The sequence below is a fragment of the Trichechus manatus genome, unplaced genomic scaffold (genome assembly GCF_000243295.1).
Source record: "Trichechus manatus latirostris isolate Lorelei unplaced genomic scaffold, TriManLat1.0 scaffold00026, whole genome shotgun sequence".
Lineage (NCBI taxonomy): Eukaryota > Metazoa > Chordata > Mammalia > Sirenia > Trichechidae > Trichechus > Trichechus manatus.
In genome coordinates, this window is record NW_004443962.1 from 17,602,024 (window position 1) to 17,616,968 (window position 14,945).

Consider the following 14,945-nt stretch of genomic DNA (forward strand, 5'->3'; position numbering starts at 1 on the left):
CATGGAGCAGCTGGTGGGTTTGAACCAACCTTTCAGTTAGCAGTCAAGTGCTTAACCGCTGCACCATCAGTAGGCTCTCAATATATGTTGTTGGTTTTTACTATCCTTAAGCATAACTGGTCATACTATTGGTCTCTGAACCCTTTATGGTTCTATTTTCTATTCACTTGCAGCTCTTTTTCTTTCTCGGAATTAAAATCCTCTCGGCTTCTGATATAAAGGCTTGCCATTCATTCATAATTTTACTATAGAACTAAAAAATTCATCTAGGTATAAAGGAAAAGTTTTCTTCACAATCAATTTTTTTTTTAAAAGGAAAGAGAATAGAACAAAAGGAAAAACAAAACAAAAAACTTTTGGTTGTCCATGGAGTATTCTGTAGCCTTTAAGGACATGTCATGGTTTAGGGCTAAGTCTTACAGGCCTCTCATAGAGTAAGGAGTGCATTTTTTAGTATATGCCAGGAATACAGTTTGAATTTTCATCTATTCTCCAAGAATTACGCCAAACCAATCCCTGTAACATAGGAAAACATGTCTTTTGTAGTGCGAAGGGGGAAGAAGGGATGCACTTCTCTCTTCTCTGATAAAGCCTCAGAGCGCCACTTCTCAGACCTTGGAATTCACCCAGTTACTATTTGTCACCCACCCAAGGTAGCCTGATATTTTTGTGCTTCCCTCTGCTCGACACCCCCATTTCTGCCAAATATCAAAGCCATCTGCTCTGATTGGACAGTATCTGAAGCTTAGTCTGTAAGTACCAGAAATGAGAAAGAATTTTGCCTAGGTGAAGGGAGACTAGGAGATTCCTTCCATCTATCAGTTAGAGCAGTATCTGGATACTTTCCAAGATTAGAAAAACAAAACAAAACAAAAACAAATATCCAAACAGCTAGAATAGGGGATTTTGGAGAAGCTGCTGACTGGCTGAGCAACTGCAGTCTCAATGAGCAGGTTTAGATGGATCCATTTGCTCTTACTAAGCAGGGCAGCGGTCCGTGCTCGGGAACAGCATTTGACATCCATAGAGCACAGCTATTGCTGAAGCAGCAGTAATAGACACCCTTAGCTGGTCAGGAACGAGTATATTGGCGCTTGGACAATATGTCCTCTTTCGAAGCCAACTCACACACTTAGATTTCAGGGTGATTCTGAACATTTAATAAATATAGAAAAACCTCAATATAATATACCTTCTTTTTAGGTCTACCAAGAGAATCTTAAGCATCCCTGGTGGCTAAGTGGTTAAGCACTCGACTGCTAACCAAAAAGTCAGCAGTTTGAACCCACCAGCTGCTCCATAGGAGAAAGATGTAGCTGTCTGCTTCTGTAAAGATCACAGCCTTGGAAACCTTATGGGCAATTCCACTTTGTCCAGTAGAGTCGCTATGAGTCAAAATCGACTAGATGGAAGTGGGTTTTGGTTTTAAGGGACTCTTAGGTAGATGCAGATATCCATACCACACATATATCACAATACGAACACATACACCCCTGAATGGTGTATAAGTGAGCTGCATAGCAGTTTATTGTCCCATGGATACTGTGTTTTGAGTTTGTTAGAGCGTCTGACCCACCATCCCTTTTGACGGTAGCCACTGTCTGGATGGTTCCCTAGGGACTGTTTTGGTGTAAATTTGATGCCTGGACCCCTTCCAGGGACTCACATGGCCACTTGAGAGTGTGAGCATATAGATTGCAAAGGCCCAAAAGAGTATGTCATACCCACCTTATACCTTTGGCCAACGTAGTAAAATGCCACTATGTCTTAGACCACTATGGTGAGTGAGGCTTCAGGCAGTAGCTTTTAGTTACAGGTGTCCTCTGGAATTTCCCATTTTAAGACATGTACAGTTCTAATTAAAAACATGATGACTTCTTTTGACCCCACGTTGTTTTAATATGTCATTTTCAGGAGCTTCCCCTATTCCAATTTCCCTGATTTTATCACATTACCACTCATATGTACTTGGCATTGCTTTGTTTTGTACATAACATTTTATCTTTTCCCCTAGATGGTCAGCATATGACCCATCTTTTCTGAAGTGATTTTTTTCATCATTTAACACATGTATATATCCAGCAGTTTTAATTGCATCTGGAAGAGAAATTTGAGAGTCTAATACTTACGTTGAGTTCCTCCTACACACAGCTTCAAGGTTGACACTCGAAGAATTCATAATTTCCATATTTCTCTACTTGCCCATGGAATTTAAGTATAAAAGAAATTGTGTTCCTATGGAATTCTCCTTTTCAGATACCTACTTGAGATGCTGATATTTCTTGCTTTATAAATGGATGCTAATAGGAATGGGAACTAGTACTAGTGGGAAAGAAATTATCACTGCTGGTTGTTTTATTCTGCTGCAAGGTTTTGCAGCCACAAAACACCTGACAAAAATCTTTGTCTACAAGGACAACAAATAAAAGAAGACCTTTCTTTTATTGTTATTTATATTACAAATTATGTAACGGTGACAAAATTTTATTTGGAAAGATTTTTCTTGGTAGCTCAAGAGTTAAACTTCTAGAAATTTTGGTGAAACATTTCACTTTGTGGTTGTATACTCTCGCATCCTTGTCACTTTTTACTGTAAGGTATAAAATGCGTAGACATTGACTAAAGGGCCCAACATATTGATATGACTCTGTCCCATTTGTAGTTAAGAACTCAATATATATCTTTGGGGTGATTTATTGTTAATGCCAATATTAATGATTAGTTGGGAATTGTAGTAATTACCTATACCTTTTGGCAATAATAGTGTCTGCAAAGATATAACTAGAATGCCATTAGGCATAAAAATGCAGGAACTATTATATCATGTTATCTCGTGAGGGGTTAAGCTAACACTGCTCTATTAGCTAGTTGTAGCATGCCATAATTAATAGTTACTCTTGTAGAATCTTTTACCATTTACAGAACAAGTTCACATGCATTATTTTATTTGACTCTAGTATCAATCCTGTAATATTAGCTAATATCAACCCTCCAACTGCCAGATAAGGAAATTGAGTTTCAGAGAAATTTAAATGATCTATCAGTAATTCATTCATTGATTCATTTGGAATTTGTTAAGCACCTACAGTGTGCCTGAAGATGGGGATTCAAAAGCAAATAGATAATATTGGGTTGCATTGTGAGTTAGTGGCAATAGGATCAAAATTTCCTGGCTCTCAATCCAGTACACTGTGCTTCATTTTCCAATCCATCTTGGAAACTACCACACTGTGCAACAAAACATGTTTTAGTGGCATTTTCAGAAGCAAAATGCCAGGCTGGATGGATGTTTGATGTTTCACAAGATGGCATTTATGTGTTATATTGTATATTTTTATTCTTATGTTGAATCCTTGGATCATGCTTATTAAAGCCAAATGCTGCTCAAGAAACATTCTGTAGATTTCTGAACCCAAAAGTCTTATACAGACATGTCATGCTGTTCCATAGTTTATTGTATATGGCAAAGGGTAGGGCTTAAGATCCTCTAACTGTACCAAAAAAAGGCTGGAAATAAGGGAGCTAAGAGTGTTTGATCCCAACACCCCCACACACATACCATACAATAACACATAGACCTTGCCCCAGCTTCAAATGAACAATAACTAATGAGACTAATTTGTTGCGTACACTAGGGATGGCATTTTGAATTGAATACAAGTAATAACTGCCAATTATCTGAGGTTAGGGAAATAAGCCAACTGACCATTTTTATCCCCTACTCTGGAACTGATTTGTTTCTTTCTGTTGGTTGGTCAGTTACAGACCAAGGATAAAGTCATTAAGACATTCACAGCTAGAATTAGATGGTCTGGCAGACCTAGGATAATTTTAAAGCAATGTATACAGACTGATAAGAACCAATGCTAAACATCTGACTAAGTTGGTTATGTGGAAATCCAAAGGACACCATTTACCTGTATGAAAAGGTCTCTTCAGAGTTTCCCTCTATTTTGACTGCTTTCTAACTTACAACAGTTAGGTTTCTTTCATTTAAGCAAGAGAAATTGACGTGCTAATTTTATGTAAAATGAGGAAACTCATTGGAAGAATATGGACAAGCTCACAGAATCAAGGGAAAAGCAGAATAAGCTTGCCTTGGAAAAGACAGAAGCCAAGCATCTTTAGGAACCCAGGTTGCAGAAACTCATGAAAAGTAATAGTATCGCTAGATGGTTGCCCTTTCATAGTATGTATCAATAACTATTACTGTTGAACAAACCACTTCAAAATGCAAAATGCAGGGGCATAAAACAATAATTATTCTTTATTTCTCACTCACCTGCAAGTCAGTTGATCTACAATGGGCTTCACCAGAAGTGGCTCTGTTCCTGGGGTTGCCAGATTATATCCTATGTAATATTTGGGACAACTTATACTAAAAAATTATGTATTGTTTATTCTGAAATTCACATTTATTCTATCTGGCAATTCTTTCTGCTCTACATGTTTCCCGTATTTCTCCTGGGGAAAAACAGGCTCACCTGGGAATGTTCTTCTCATGGTGATGGCAGAGGTACCAAAGCAAATGACTCTGCTTTATATTACCTATGCTGACATCCCACTGGCCAAAGCAAGTGATATGGCCTAGAAATGGAAAATTGGGCCCCACCCACTGCAGGAGGGCACTAATATGGTAAAGTATGTGGATACAAAGAGGGGTGGAGAATTGGGGTCATTAACACAGTTAATGGGGGTTATAACCACAGGAGAAGAATTCTTTACAAAAACCAACTTTCAGGGAATGAGAGTCTGATTGGTCTAACGTAGGTCATACTCCCACCCTTGGACAAGGGAGAATAGGTCACTTGATTAATGGTACCAACAAACCGATGGTAGTGGGTGAAGAGTGGTTTCCCAAAAGAAAAACCAGAGTGTCTTACCAAAAGAAGGGGGCATGGATTCTGAGCAGGTAAAACGTTAGGTGTCCACTCCACTAATGTCCCTGACGTTACCTATGTTGCCACTTTTTGTCATACGTGGGGGATCTTGATCTTATAAATAAAAGAGAAAAGGAGTTGGAACCTGGTGTACTGTACAGACATGCACAGGCAACTTTGGATCCACAAAAGCCAGGAGACCCTGGAGATCTGATAGAAAGAGTGGGTAAAGAAATTGCTAAAAGAATCAGGAGGGGCAATAAAAACATGGCGGCAGAGCCAGTATGATTGTGTCATAAATTTACTTAAGGCTGATTCACTGCAAGTTGAAGGAATCCGTGTATCCAAGTGTACCTAGATTTTAGCATTATTTTGGAAACTACCATTCAATTTGTATTGCCTTAACACAGAATTTATATGTATTTCAGTCAAAGAGTATCACTTTTTTGATAATTCATTTTTAAAACTAGAACTATTAGTTGTGACATATTCACTTTATGTTTTATTTTATCAACTGAAGACCTGAGGATTCCTTTGCATAATGAATTTTTCTAGAGTTTTTAACTCAGCATTTCAGGAGCTGTTCATCTAATGACCGATTAATTTAGAAACTGACAGCACATAAAAATAATATGATTCCCAAAGATTGATGACAGGTTTTTTTTTTTAATATTTTGGTAAAATCACTCTTGACATGGTCAGGTTTATATTTGAGGTTTATATTTGTATGTTTACCAAGAATTGGGCTGGACAGGTTGTTAGCACTTTATAGTGTAATTCTAAGGTAATTATAAAGGGTAAAACTAAAACAGTGTGTACATCTTATATTATTCAACAAATGGCATTGGGGAAATAGCATATGCACGTGTGTATGTGTGTATATATATATAGTATATATATAATTAAAGATATGTTATATGTAATTAAAGATATAGCATATATAATTAAATAAATGTATTATTAAAGATACAGTATATATAATTAAAGATATATATAATTAAACATATATAGACACACACATATGTACTTGCTTATCTCTCATATCATAAATACATTCTAGATAATTGAAAGAGTTCAATATTTTCAAAAATGAAACAAACCATTAAAAGAAGAATAAATAGAGAGAAGTATTTAACTGATCTTATGATGGGAAAAGGCCTTCTATGAATAAAGTAATAGAAGAAATCACAAAAGAAATATCAATACATATAACAACAAAGATATTTAAATTTCTCCTGACAAACAAAAATAATCATAAACAAAATTAAGAGGCAAGGAATAAATTGGGGAAATTACAAAGAACATTACAATAAAAGGCCAATTCTTTACTGCATAAGAAGCTTTCATTAACCAGTAAGAAAAACAAAATAATCCAGAGAAATTAGGGAGATCACTGAAACTGAGTAGGTTGATAACCTCAAATAAATGGTTCATGGCATTACATTTAGGAAAACATAATAAATCACACAAATATCCTGTGAATAAGAATTGCTAAGGAATAGCCCAGAATGAGGACAAAAAAAAATCCTGAGAGTACTGTAATGACTCAAGAATTGAGCATAAATCAATATTACAATGATTTTGAAAAGTAAACAGCTATATTTCGTGATGCAAATAAGATTATCATGTTAAACATTATTTCTTAGGTAGTCATCCTTACTAGAATTAAAACAGAATAAAAAATGCTATTTAGCACCACTTTCACAGAAGTGAATATGATCTAGGGAAGAGTGATGTTTGAGAAAACTACAAATTGTCAGTTATAGTCCTTGCTCAATTTTTCACCAGCTGTGTGATTTTTATCCATTTTGTTCCCTATGTCCACATCTGAAAATGGTAGTAATAATAATACCTATCTTTACTTCCCACAAGTTTTCGAGTTAATACAATAAAAAATGTGAATTGTCACCTTGATGTTATACTATCAGTGAGTATCTGAATTTAAATCAGTGATTTGCTACAGGAAACTAGGGAGAAGCTTATTAGATCATTAGACTAATAAAAAATGTGTGTGTGTGTGTGTGTGTGTGTGTGTGTGTGTGTGTGTGTGCACGCGTACACACAGTTGGGAAATCCAGGGCATGATCTGAGAACCCAAGAGGGGTACTTCATCCAATATGGAGCCAGAGGCACAGGGAGAGGGGGAGGGGAGGAGGGGGAGGAAGACAGGAAAACCTTACTGGAAAAAGTGAGAAGCTGACAAGCTGAAACCTGAAGGGAGAAAGAGGTTAATCTCATAAATAGTTGAAGGAAGAATATTCCAAGTAGAAAAAATAGAATGTTAAATACTCAGGAGCAAGAAAAGGGGATAGCACAGTACAGGAACCAAAAGTTGTTTGATATGACTGGGTGATGCAATGCAAAGTGAGTAGGAAATGAGGCAGAGAGATAAACAGAGTTCAATCATGATTGACCTATTAAGCCATATTAAGAAGTTTGGATTTTATTTTGAGGGCAATGAGATCAATCAGGGGGCACTATACTCACATTTTCAATGTAGGGAAAACATTCTGATTGCAGGGTGGTGAATGAATGCGGTGAGCATGGGGAAAGGAATGCTACAGGCAAACAAACCAGTTTAATTATTTTGCCATAATTCAGGCAAAAAAAATGTACTGAGGGATGGAACAAAGTTAGTAGGAGTAGAGATCAAAAATAATGACTGAGACAACAGCACATCAGAAGGTTTGATGGGAAGACTAGGGGACAGTGAGTTGAAGATAATGGTCATGGAATAATTTGGAAAAGGATAGTGAGAATAGCAGCACATCTGGAAGAATGTAGTCGATGTCACTGAGTTGTACATGTAGAAATTTCTGAAATGGTGTATCTTTGGCTATGTATATTTTCACCAAAAAAAAAAAAAGGTCCTCCAAGGTCGAGAAGGGAGAGTGTTGACATGTTGTGGGGTTGTTAACTAGTCATAAAACAATATGTGTACTGACTGTTTAATGAGAAACAATTTGTTCTGTAAACCTTCACCTAAAGTACAATAAAAAAATAATAATAATAATGACTGAATGGGAGAAATATTTCAGAAGCTTGAGCTACAGAACTTGACAATTGGTTTTATATAGGGAGCATCGAAGAGAGCAACCAGGGGAGATGCCTTGTTGTTGTTTCTTTTTTTGCTTGTGCAACTGTTTGCATGGTGACACCATTTACTAAAATAGTGGACACAATACTACAAGAGTTTTCAGGGAAGGACAATGATGAATTCAGTTTTGAGAGTGTTGAATCTTTCTTGGATATCTGTGAGGAATTCAATGAAGATGTAGAATAGCCAATTAGAAATGTAAGTATGAAGGTCATCAGGAAAGTCGGGGCTGGAGATATTGACTTGAGAGTCATCAATAACATAGCTATAGCATCTGAAGCTAGAGAGTGGATAAGATCACTCGTAATTAATGTGTGGATTGAGATGAAGAAAGAGGACAGTGATAGAACCCTAGGAAATACAGATATTCAAGGACCGGGACATGATGAGCCCAAAAGTTAAACTGGGAAGGCTGGCCAGAGGTGTAAGAGGAAAATGAGTTGAGTTTGGTGTCATAGAAACCAAGAAAAGAAAGGATTGGAAGATGAGGTTGTAGTGAACAGAGTCAAATACTTTAGAAAAAAGGACAATAACAAAAAGTGTCCATTGGATGCTTCTGAGACGAGTTTCTTCGAAGGTTAAGGGAAGAAGCTGATTTCAATAAAGACTGAAGATGACTTGGAGATTAAGACACAGTGTAGAACAATTCCCTCAAGAAATTTGAAGACAGAGAATTTATAAGTTAATAAGATGGTAACACGCAGTTGGAAAGGTATTTCTTTCTAAAGTAGAAACACTGTATCATATATGCACACTTATGGGGAAAAGCTGGCACAAAATACAGTAAAGCAGAGGAATAAAACATGGAGTAAGACCCATTGGCAGTGACTCAGAGGAAGGTGGGATGCAAAGTTAACATGGTTACAAGTCTGTTTGACAGTCTCTGAGATACCGGACCTTAGTATATTGTCCATAAGTAGGAGAGGCAGTATAGTTTGGTGGCCAGAAGATAGGCCTGGAGTCTATTATTCTAGATTTTATACCCAATTCTATCAGGACCTGTCTATGTAACATTGAACAAGTGCCTTAACTGGCATGCCAAGTAAATACAAAGTCTTTAATATATATCCCTCTTATAAAAGAAAGGTAACGCAAGTAAATTGAATCATAGGTAATAATTCTCTGGAGTTTAACCATTGGTGATATTTTCTGATTTGTAAATTCTTATGTTTTTGTATTAGGGATACAGAGTTTTTTGCTGCTTGTTTTCCTCTTTCTCTCTCTTTCTCTCTTAATCAGAACCTATCTGCATTTCTTCTCTCTATACTGTGTCCTGTGTTGGAATTCAGTAGTGACTACAACTTGAGTAGTGGGATCTCTTGTAAATATTATACAGTATTACAACATATACAATATAGAGTATGCAATATATATTGTATATTATATATTGTGTTATATTACCATATACACCCTATGTTATAGGTTTTAGATTGTGTAGGAAGGCACCTAAATCTTGTTCTTGGACATCATAATTAATTTATATTTCATTATAGATTTTTAGAGACACTCAGAACACTGACTTCCTCTGCTGGGAATTAGAAACTGAAACTTAAACAATAAAACGAGTGGACATTCAGGGGATCTGAATTCTAAGCTAGCCATATTTCTTGGTAGGATCACTCTTGACAAGTCATTATTCCTCTCTGAGCCTCATGTTCTCCTCTATAAGATGGGCATGACTTTTTCACACCCTCATTGTAGAAGACTGGGACAACATATTGCAAGCTGATGTGTGACTATGAGAAAATGACCCTTAGCTCCAACTTAAAAAAAGGCAAATTAGAAACTCTATCAATAGAAATTGCTAAACAATGAGAATCAGCTACATTCTGCTTCTATCATTTGGTTTGATTTGGAATCACCAGGACCTACCCAGAGGCCCTATAAGATGTTACCGTGAGAGGGAGGCGCGGGTCATGAGAGCTTCTTCACCCTTCCTCCTTGTGACACTGAACCATTCACCCTTGTGCCACCATTGCCTCCTAACAGAGATGTGCAGGGATCCTATGACTGCCAGACAATTGCCTCTGTGCTTGGCATAAATGGCAGGTCATCACACAGAATCACTGTTATTGTACTCCTTCATACCATTTTGTCCTCTTTCCTTCCCAAGACACATCTTTCTCAGGGACAGCATAAGCAACTAAGAGTTAAAAAAGAAAATCTCAGTCAAACCATAAACTCTGCTATTTGTAATCAGTGCATGACCTCTGTGATGAAATTTATAAGTAATTCACTTCCCACTCAAGCCAGCCAACGTGGGATCTGATGCTGCCACCCTGAACATTAATGAGGGAAGTCAGGCAGCAGCACAGCATGCCCTTGGGGACTCATTTCTCACATCACCAAAAAGTAATTTCTGTCAGTTTTGGCCATCTGGTAGCCTGGATTGTGAAGATGGAGTTTTATTCAAGTAGTGCTTAAAAGCACAGGCCCTGGAGACTGCCTGCATTCAAACCTGTGCTCCATCCCTCGCCTAGCTCCTCTACACCTGAGTCTCCAACCTGTGAAAAAAAGGAAAAGAAAACATTTAGAGCACCTCCCTCACAGGATTTTATTTCCTTTTTATGAGGCGCTATTGAGATAATACTTGTAAAGTACTTTACACAGGGTCTTGCATATAGTAAATGCTTAATTAATGTTCCCATTTTCATCCAGTTGATACCCACTCATAGTGACCCTATAAGACATAGTAGAACTGCCCCATAGGGTTTCCATGGAGCAGCTGGTTGATTCAAACTGCTGACCTTTTGGTTAGCAGCTGAGCTCTTGACCACTGCACCACCAGGGCTCCAGAGATAACTAATGTTAGCTATTATTAAATTGTTAGTAGTACTAGTAGGGGTAGTATTGGAGTAATAATACTATTTCTGTAATGTTGACCTCTCTGTGATTTAGGTCTTATTAATTCAATTTTTAGGTACTAAAGTACAGCATCTATTCTGTTACACACCAGGATGCTATTTAGAAGCTTTCTATTATAGCAATTAACCCCTGGTTTACTTATATGACTAGATTATAAGTAACTAGGGATTGCCACATCTTAACCCAATGTGGCAATCTTACACTAAATAACACTGATGTCTTCCCCCAGCATTTGTAAGAGAGGTTGGTTTATATTCATTTTATACACATAAGAAAATAAATTTAGGCAAAACTTAACTGACAACAAAAATTTATTCTTAGCTTGTATAAATATTCTTGCTCTCTAATATCCAAATAAGGTTTATTCTAATCAAAAAGGAGTGAAGAAATTTTCCTTACACTACTCTGTGTACATCTTTCCTCCAGCACTCAGATGGCCAAAGTAGGAGTATGCCCACTTTATGACAGCGCTTTAGGGTCTCCTTAAGAGATTTGATGAGCAGATGCAAAGCATGGATCTTAAAAGCACTTAGACTTCTTAACACAAAAATTCAAATTATGTAAGCTATAAAGCCACTTAGCTCAAATTTACCATTTCCAGTTGCATGGACCAATGCTGTAAGCCTGCTTTTACTGACATGGTTACGTATGCCACTTTATTTTTTCTTTACAGTTCCACCAAAGATCTCCAACATCTCCTCAGATGTCACTGTGAATGAGGGCAGCAATGTGACCCTGGTCTGCATGGCAAATGGTCGTCCTGAGCCTGTTATCACCTGGAGGCACCTTACACCCACTGGTAAGCAACCTTCCAGGCTCCAAGATGCCACACACTGTTTAAGATAGCCTTATGCTGCCTAGGTTCCACTGGATCAGAAGGGCAACATGCATGTTGTTATTAAAACACTGAGATAATTGTGACATAGGTCTTACTTAGGGCCCTCCCAGCGGTCTCTGATAATATGTTAATCTCTATCAATTCTTCAACCATAGTACTATAAAAATTAAGTTATATATATGTATGATTTATATATCATTTAATTTTTAATAGCACACTTCCCCAAGCCAACACACATAGAATGAGTTGACATTATATCTAAAATGCGTGCCAGTTTGGTGCTTGAGTGTCTTAGGGCAGTGTTTTCTATGAGTTAAATTTACATTGTTTTTTATTTGTTCATATGTTCGAGTTTTTTGTTTGTTTTGAACTATAGATCAGTTGCCTAGTATGTAATACCTTGTGAAGAAATCCGTCAGGAGTAGTTCAAAATGGTTTGTGACTTCTAATGATCTGTCCTTGACTCTCACTCTGTGGATGGCCATCAGGTGTGGACTAAATTGTATGAGCTCATTAGCAATCAGCACCTATTGTTGCTCATTCAGTAAAATTAAGACAATCATTTCCCAGGAAACTCTTCTGCTTTACCCCTCCTTTGCTCTCCATCATCACCATAACTGGGTTCCCAGACCCTCCTGTTGTTTAACTTGATTGAAAAGTTGACCAGATCATTTCAGACTAACTGCATGCATACTCCCCTACTATACAGATTCCGTTTTCTTACCTGCAAAACCATGCCTTTGCGAATGACATAGTCTTAGTAGAATGAGGCCTACTATTTAGTTTTTCTTAAAAGAAGAGTGAGAACACAATTATTCTTATACAATTGTCATTTTTGGTAGATATCCCCCAACTTTTAAATTATATTCTCTTAGAGAGAATAAACACAGTGTTTTTGAAACACAGCCACACTCATTCATTTACATATTGTCTATGGCTGCTTTTGTTCTGAAACAGTGGACTTGAGTAGTTGCAATGAAGATCACATGACTCACAAAGCCCTTCACACTGTTTGCCAACCTCTGGTCAATATCATGGCTTGAGGCACAGGACAAGGACCTTCTGCACTCACCTATGATCCCACTAGCTTTTGGGATATCCTCCATGCTGTTCATTCCAAAATGAGCAAAGTATGCATTGAGTCTCTAGATAACTTATATAAGGAATACAAGTATCCAGAGAGAATATAAGTATCTAGAGATTGATTGAATAATATGTTCATTTTGGAATGCACACCATGAAAAAGTATTATACTAAGTTAGATGTACAATGGTTACTATCCTAAGATATTTTTAAAAGGCCAGGGTAGTACTTGCTTATATCTTCTTTAAAAATCTCTATTTTTTGTGGTGAATGACTATGGGGCTTCCATTCCACATTGTCGTAGTTATCTATAACAGAAATATCACAAGTGGATGGCTTTAACAAACAGAGATTTATTCTCTCATAGTCTAGGAGGCTAGAAGTCTGAATTCAGAGTGCCAGCTCTAGGGAAAGGCTTTCTCTCTTTATCGGATCTGGGGAGAAGTCCTTGTCATCAGTCTTCCCCTGCTCTAGGAACTTGTCAGCACAGGGACCCTGAATATCCCGGCTCTTGTTTCTTGGTGGTATGAGGTCCCCATGTCTCTGCTTGCTTCTTTCTTTTATATCAGAAAAGAGATTGATATAAAATACAACCTAATCTTGTAGGTTGAGTCCTGCCTCATTAGCATAACTGCCACTAATCCTGCCTCATTAACATCACAGAGGTAGGATTTACAACACAGGAAAATCACATCAGATGACAAAATGGTGGACCATCACACAATACCTGGAATCATGGCCTAGCCAAGTTGACACACATTTTTGGGGGATTCAAGTCAATCTATAACACACATTAAACCCAAAATTAATTTCTCAGGTGAAGTTTAGATCAGCCTATGGAATGGTCTTGTGTTTAGGCTGGTATTTGTATTATAGGCCTCTATTTTTAGCAGAATATCACTCAAAATCTGTATTTGTTTGTTGTTAAAACATGCAACTCATCATGTCTTGATAATATAGAATAGCAACACATGAGGCACTTATTTGGGAAAAAAGCCCCAAATTCACTGTCTTTCAGACCCGTTTTATATCTCATGGAAAAAAAAATGCAAGTAAAGAATTGTCTGAAGTATAAACCTCCATCCATCATACATCTTCTTCCTAGATTCAGTTAAAGCTCCAAACACTGTCTACTTGGGTGGCATTATGTTAGCCACCAACCCCATGCCGCCTGCCCCTGTCCCAAGTAGAATTGCTTGTACTGAATGGCAATTTGGTATACAAGCCATTGACCCATGTTTATAAAAGACACCCTCTAAAACGCATCATTGTGTTTACTGTCATATAGTTATTGAGAGATTGTTAATACAATTTTATTACATAGTTTCCTTTCTAGAAGGACCCTTGAAAAAAATCTCTCATTGTTTGCAATATCTCTAAAACCCACCCATGCCATTGAGTCAATTTTGACTCAGAGGGACCCTATAGGACAGAGTAGAACTGCCCTATAGAGTTTCCAAGGCTGTAAACCTTTATGGAAGCAGACTGCCACATCTTTCTCCCACAGAGAAAGATTGAGTTCGAACTGCTGACGTTTTGATTAGCAGCCAAGCACTTCACCACTGCACCACCAGTCCTTTTAATAAGCAATGGTTTAGTTTTTGATGAATTAACACTGTGAATATTTATACATAATCAGGAGTCCTTCATTGTGTCAACTGTTAGCAAATTTAGAGCCAAATGTATGGCCCATTTGTAAAAGAATGTAGGTTATTATACATAAATAATACCTTAATAAAATTGATTTTAAACCCACTATGTAGGATTTTATGGCATAAAATTCATACATAGACCACACTCCTGCTTTTATAATGTTTACTTTATTTTGACCCACCATTTCTAATTGATTTAAATGTCCATATAAATGTATTGTTTATAATTCCTTAATCTCTTTTGTGGAACAAGGTGGTAGAAAAGAAGAGAAGAAGGAAAGAAAGAAGGTAGATTGTATTCAAGTTATGATCAAAGGGCTGCATTAATAGAAAGGCTTTCTCTTTTTTGGTGCAATATTAAGTCTGTAGTCTTTTTTTTTTTGTGGTTGTTATTGAGAATATACACAGGAGAACATACACCAATTCAACCGTTTCTACATGTACAATTCAGTGACACTGATAACATACTATGAGTTGTGCAACCATTGTCTCTCTCCTTTTTTGAGTTGTTCATCCTCCACTAACAGAAA

General features: G+C 37.1%; 1 protein-coding gene across 2 annotated transcripts in view; it reads left to right on the forward strand.

Annotated features, from left to right (window-relative positions):
* The window catches only part of LSAMP (limbic system associated membrane protein), a 739,725-nt gene that overhangs the window by 499,054 nt on the left and 225,726 nt on the right, over positions 1 to 14,945 (forward strand). For both annotated transcript variants that reach the window (XM_004373664.1, XM_023728853.1), the window contains exon 3: positions 11,516 to 11,641. In XM_004373664.1, the coding sequence (XP_004373721.1) occupies positions 11,516 to 11,641 (126 nt within the window). The remainder of the gene's footprint in view (positions 1 to 11,515; positions 11,642 to 14,945) is intronic.